This window comes from Nothoprocta perdicaria, unplaced genomic scaffold, assembly GCF_003342845.1.
Source record: "Nothoprocta perdicaria isolate Ctin4 unplaced genomic scaffold, notPer1 scaffold_33, whole genome shotgun sequence".
Taxonomy (NCBI): domain Eukaryota; kingdom Metazoa; phylum Chordata; class Aves; order Tinamiformes; family Tinamidae; genus Nothoprocta; species Nothoprocta perdicaria.
Genome location: NW_020455566.1, coordinates 465102 through 471641, shown reverse-complemented (window position 1 = coordinate 471641; position 6540 = coordinate 465102). Strand labels below are relative to the sequence as shown.

Here is a 6540-nt window from a genome sequence, read left to right as displayed (position 1 = left end):
TACCTGCACCCAGCACCACTGCAGGGAGCAGCACGGTACCTGCACCCAGCACCACTGCAGGGAGCAGCACGGTACCTGCACCCAGCACCACTGCAAGGAGCAGCACGGTACCTGCACCCAGCACCACTGCAAGGAGCAGCACGGTACCTGTATCCAGCACCCACAGTGCTCACCGGGGAGGCTGCCAAGGGTAAAGGACTCATTAAAGCTATTAGAGGTCTCTGTCCCACGTGCACCAGAGCTCCAGCCTCATGTGGGCTTCTCGGAGACTCTTGGGACAAGCAAGTGGCACCACTTGGGTCCCACCAGTGCTGCTGCTCACGGTCCCTCAGCCATGGGAGGGGAGCAGAGTCATTAACCCGGTCCCGTCACCTCCGAGGAATCCACAGCAGGTTTTGCTGCAAGAAGAGCAGAGATATCCAATGATGGGGCCCTAAAACACGGAAACCCTGTGGAGGAGCCCGGGATGGAGGAGGGCACCCCTGTCACCGTGCCCGGGATGCTCCATGCCGGGATGCTCCAGGTCTCCCACAGAGCCCGCAAGGGCGGCTCCAAGGAGGATGGCGGCTGGGGATGCGGGAACGTTGGGACCGGCGGGTTGGGGTAGGAGGGGAATGGCTGGGGTGGGGGGGCCTGAACTTTTGAACCAAGCGGCTGGAGCGCCGCGCATTACCTTAACACAAGTTAAAAATAACCGCCTCGTCTCCTGCAATGAGTCTGTCTGCAATTACAGCTTGGCATGTCTGCGGCGGAGCGTCCCCGCGCTGGCACCGCGCCAGGTGGCAGGCGGCTCCTCACAACCCTCGCCGTTTTTTTTATATTTTTATTTTATTCTTTGGTTTTCATCTCATTCCTCCCCCCATCATCACACGACCCTCCCCGCCAGCCCCGCTGCCTCGAGGACCACAGGGGCCGGGGACGAGCGCAGCGCAGGACGAGGCCGGGAAAGGTGAGCGGGGCCGGGAAAGGTGCACGCAGCGGTGCCGAAAGCGCCCACGCAACCCGTGCACCCCAAGAGCATGTGGGTGCACAGGGAGCGGGCGCGTGCAGCACCCGCATGCGCAGCACCCCTGGCCTGCACAGGGAAATGCAGGCGCGCGGGCACACACGGGTGCAACACGGGCACCCACGTGGGCCAAGCTGCACCTTTGCTATGAGCCCACAGTCACCACAGGGATGCATGATGCTCGGAAAGGTGCTGGCGGTGCTGGGTGCATGAAGGGGCCCCGCTCAGCCTGCCCGCAGCACTGGTGCCTGCATCCCGGCGGGAGCAGTGTGCACAGAGCATCCCGTTCCCGTTCAACCATCCAGCTTGCACGGAGCATCCCGTTCCCGTGCAACCGTCCATCTGCTCGCGGCCTCCCTATCCTGGTGGGACAGGATGCCCCGTGGCCAGGACGGAGCACGGGGGGCTGGGGGTGCCTGGGATGCAGCGGGCGCTGCTTCTCCGGCTGTGCCCCCTCCTGGCACGGGCTGCCTCCTCCTCCTCCTGCTGCTGCTCCTTGTGCGGCGGGTGAAAGGAATCTTTGTGCGGCGCTGCCGGCCTCCCGGCTGGCGCGCCGCCAAGGCGGCACACAATAATGAACAGATGCTGTCCAAAAGGGGCTCCGGCAGCAGACAGGCGAGCCCAGCGCCCGTGTCCTGCCGTAACCCAAAGTGCCTTTCACCTCCGCACCAGCCAGGCACCTTCCGCGGCAGGGCCGAGCGGCCGGGAAGCGGCCGGCTAATGAAAAGCGATTGGGGCCAGGGGAGCAAATCCTGCCCCCAAACCGTCCCCCCGCGGAGGGCCAAGCACCAGCACCCCCGGGGGCTGCATCCGAGCGGGAACCCAAGGGAGCCTCCCTCCCTCAGCATCAGAGCCAGGGATGCGGCACAAGGATCCGGCTCCATCCCTGCTGCTGGAACGAGGGGAGATTCCACCCTTTCCACTTGCTGCCTTCACGATGGAAAAATTGGGATGCAGGACTAAAATCCTGCATGCTGCCAGGGTCCCCGAGCACCCCCGCTTGGGAGCATCACAGCGAGGATCCCATCACCAAAGGATCCGCGCCCAGAAGCTCCCGGGACTCCAAGCACATCCCGCTCTGCCAGCGCTCTGGCATCCCTGCCGAGTATTTACAAGGGTTTTGCCATACAAATCCAAAGGAAATTCGTATCCCAGCCCGGTAATCTGGCACTGGCATCACAGCATGGGCAGCAGGGAGCGAGAGGGAGGGCAGGAGGACACGCAGGGATGGCGACTGGCGGCTCTTCCAGTCCACGGCGTCTTAAGTGTAGTTTATATTCCAGCAGTTATTAAAAATAAAGGGTGGGGGGGATAAGAGCAGAGCAAGCTGCTCATTTGGAGCCTTTCCCTGGGGTTTAATAAAGCCCCACTCACTGCTGTAGTATCATTTTTATGCTATCATAAAGCCGGACCATTTAGCAGGTTTGTGTTACTTCAGCAGTTAGCGCTGCATGAAAAGCAATTCTAGAAGAGACAGAGAGGGGGAAAGAATGAAAAAAAAATAAAAAAAAAATGGAAGAAGAAAATGAAGATGAAAAATCTCCAAAAGGAGAGAGCAGGATGAGGCAGGGAGGAGGAGAGCAGCCCAAGGGATCCCCGCGAGGGGGGATCCACACGGAGCCAGGAAAAGCCCTGGGATGGGATGCCCAGACGGGCAACAATCAGCTGCCACGGGCCACGACATGATGGATCCAGTGGGAATGGGCTGCATGGAGAGGCCACATCCCGTAGGAAGAGGATGGGGTCCCCGGTGACCTGGCACACCTGCAGGTTCTGCAGAGCCCTTGGTGGGATGAAGTGGACGGGGTTCCTCTCGCAGCGACCCGGGACAAGCAGCCCTGGCGCCTCTCGCCCGCTCCCATTCCCAAGGGGAGCACCGGGCTCTCTGGGAACGCTGGGCTCTCCATCTGCCGCTGGAAATCTCCATATATGGCGAGGCCGGGATGCTCCACGGGGCTCCCTCCAGCAGGCTCCCAGCCCCAGGGCCACAGGGAGCTCTGCCCTTGGCCGCAGCATCTGCTCCCCGTCCTCCCCATCGTGTCCCCAGCCCCTGGCTGCCCTCCTGGGGGAAAGTCACCCCCACGTCCCTGCAGGCTCCAAGGCCATTTAGCCCCACAGGGCAACATCCCTATATCCCTATATAGGCAAAAGCCCCTGGAGCCTGAGGCCAAGCTCTCCCAAAGGATCCTCCTGCAGTTTGCATGGCCGTGCTCCAGGCTGGCACTGCAGCATTCCCTGCCTTTGCTGGAGAGCAGGACGGGGATGTCCAGGCAGGACGGGGACATCCCATGTCCTCATGTCCCCGATGCACCAGCCGCGGAGCTGCGGGAACAGCCGCTCCCGCCGCGCAGCCGTCGGAAGGAGGAGGAGGTGGAGGGCAGGGCTGGGAAATTGAGGTTTGCAGCCCTGTCAGAGCCCCATCAGAGGCGCCCGCAGCTGATCGCTTGATTGTTGTATTTTGGATGTCAAAGCGGCGCGAGCAGAACCTTTAAAAACGCATCAGCACGGCTGCCGCCTTGACGGAGGGTGTTGGTTTCCCATTAACAAGCAGGAAGCATGAGCCAGAGCAGAAAACTTCCAGCGCCGAGGAACTGATAAAATAACAACTCCCTAATTAAGCAGAACTGTCAGTCACGGGCGCCCGCTGCCCCGCGCCAGGAACGGCGGCTCCCGACGCGCGTCACGGCGCCCAGAGCCGGCGCTTCCCCTTCCCCGACACACAAATCCCCGGCCTCGCGTGGACCTAATTCCCCGAGGGATGATGGGTCACCCGGCAGCGCCTCGGCCAGGCACGGGCGCAGGAACCCAGGGGTTCGTGCGCAATCGGGATCAGGGGCTGCCGGGAGCTCCAGCTCTGGCCCCTGGGGAGGGCAAGGTCAGGACACGCAAGATCCTGTCCCCTCTGGAACAGGGACGCTTCCAAGGAGCGCGTCAAGGGAAGAGCCCTTTCCCAGAGACCCCCCTTCTGCTCCCACTTTGGATCCACAATGCTCCTGTGCAGCCGCGGGCAGGAGGGGCGTAGGACCTCCGGGAGCTCCAGGGGCCGTTTAGTAAGCTGCAAACGGCTCGTTAGGACAAAACGGAGTGCCCAGCGCGCCAGGGGCTCCGCAGCACTGAGAGCCACACGGGGAGGGGACAAAGCGGGGACACCGCTGGGCAGGGACATGGAGCTGGCACCAGCAGCAAGAGCCACCAGCCAAGTGCAGGGGCTCCCGGCACGGCGCGTCCTGCCCTGCGTTGTCCCCATCCCAGAGTGCACGGACACTTCGTCCCCGGGTGGGATGGCCAGCGGGAAGGCCGGGCCCTGCCCAGCCTCCCTCACACGGCGGGATCCGAACGAGCTGCCCATGGAAACAACCTCCGGCACCCAACAGCGTGCGGAGCTGTCCTCGGGCACTTGGTGCAAGTGGCTTCGTCGCCTCCGCACAGCTCCGCACGCTGTCGGGTGCCGGAGGCTGTTGCTGTCCGGAGCTGGGGGCTTTCCTCCGTCCCCACACCAGCAAAGCGGGGCCGTGTCCCTGCTCTCCCCACGCCAACGCGGCCCCAAAGGCGTCACCGCCTCCTCGCGCTGGCACTGTCACCGTGTCACCCTGCAGGGAGGTGCCACCCTGTTTCGCCACCCGAGCTCACCCATGCATCCTCAGTGCTGTGCCCTTGCTCCTCTAATGTCACCCGCTCACGACACCTGCGGTCCCCTTGGCACCAAGGGGACATGGGGGTCCCAGGGCTGCACAGACAGGTGCCAGGCACGGTATCCACCCCAGGAGGAAGGGACGCTCCGGAACGGCTCGGGGGCAAGGGACGGTGCTGGAGGAGTGGGATTGCTCCCACACGCTCCCTGGTGGAGGCTCCGGTGTGAAGGGTGTTGGCTCTGGTCCCGGGTGGCACCCAGCGCAGATCTGGGATGCCCGGGTGACTGGACCAGAGTGGGTACAGCCGGTCCAGGGGGGAGAGCCCTGGAGGGTGCCCCCTTGCCGGGACTCATCCCAGAGGGCAAAGCCGGCCCCAAACCTGTTGCCCAGAGGCCAGAAGCTGCCGCCCCTGCTGGGGTGCGCGGGACAGGAAGCCACCTTGTGCCAAGTGTCCCCATCACGGCCTGGCCCTCATCTCCCGAGGACACCCGCCAGCCGCTCCTCCGCCCCGCGAGGCGCCGGATGCCACTCGCATGTGACAGGGAGGTCACGTTTAGCTGGGCTCCCAACCCAGCGGCCACCCCGGGCCAGGCCTCACCACCACGGAGAGGAGCTGGCTTCGTGTCTGCTCACACGTCAATCCCACCTCCCGTGGGCACCACGGGGCTCCCGGCCACCAGCCTGGAGCCCTCACAAGCCTCTCCTGATGTCCCCTGATGTCCCCTTGCTCCAGAGCCCACTGCAACTCCATCAGCGCCAGCTGCCGCCGACGGCACGAGTCCCTCCACCTGCAGCGCACGTCCGAGGCACCCAGAGGCAAAGGTCTGACCTCTACACATCCCGACACCTTCCCGCGCTCCGGAGTTACCGCACGGCACGCCGGGGACGGCAGTGCCTGCCCTGCGCACCCCAGGACAGGGCACGAGCACCACGACAACAGCCCTGCCACCCGGCCACGGGTGCCCCCGGCTCCCCTGCCTGCCTGGGGACACAAGGGGGGCCAGGGCAGCCCCACGTGCCGCCGAACAAGCCCCGGGCGAGCCGGTGCCCAGCGGGCAGGGCAGGGGTCGGCTGCTGCAGGCAGCATCAGGCTGCGTCGAGGCCACCAGCCTCGTTAGCCGCGCTAATCACCCCAGAGGTGACAGGGCTTAGGGGAGGGCTTAGGAGAGAAACCGTCTCCTTTTTACTGACACCATCTGGACACAAGGCGGTCTCTCCCCCCCTTTCCCAGCGTGGCTCCCGGGATAATTCCCGGAGAGGCTGCAGAGCTGGGACAGGGAGCAGACGGGAGCCACCTGCATGGGGAAAGCCCTTGCTCAGCACACGGGGATCCCCAGGCGAGGCGGCCGGGACGGTTTCGGATGTCCCGCGCGTGCGGCTGGGGCAGGACAGTCCTTGGAGATGTCCACGTGCCAGAGGCAGCCAGGGGCACCCGCCCGGTGCCAGCGGGATGGCATCTGCGATGTCCCTTGCCCTGGACACGCAGGGCTCAGGGACTCACCCTCCCACGCACCTCTGCCCAAAACTTGACCAACACTTTCGCCTGTCCCCAAGCTGGCCCCAGCTCACCCAGCACCGCAGCGAGGGGGTGACGGCGGGGAAGACAGCAGGGACACAGTGCCAAGTGGCACCGGGGCGGGCACAGGGAATGAAAGGGGGGCCAAGCGGGTACCTTCCATCCGGCAGAGCTGTTGCTGTCGCCTTTATCCTTAAAGTAGGGCACGTATCGCACCATCCAGTCGTAGATCTGCGAGAGGGTGAGCCGCTTCTCCGGGGAGCTCTCGATGGCTTTGGTGATGAGGTCGGCATAGGAGAGGTTGCCCCAGGCGTTGCGGCGAGACGTCTTCGCCTTGCGCAGCGGGCCCAGGTCGGCGCCGGGCGGCGGCGGCGCCGCGGCCGCTC

The 6540-nt window shown here is 64.5% G+C and overlaps 1 protein-coding gene across 1 annotated transcript in view; it reads right to left on the bottom strand.

Annotated features, from left to right (window-relative positions):
- LOC112950766 (forkhead box protein O3-like) overlaps positions 1-6528 on the bottom strand; it is a 24610-nt gene extending 18082 nt beyond the window's left edge. Inside the window, exon 1 of the mRNA XM_026043401.1 lies at positions 6311-6528. Within this exon, the coding sequence (XP_025899186.1) occupies positions 6311-6373 (63 nt within the window). The 5' untranslated portion in view covers positions 6374-6528. The remainder of the gene's footprint in view (positions 1-6310) is intronic.
- Positions 6529-6540: the final 12 nt, after the last annotated feature.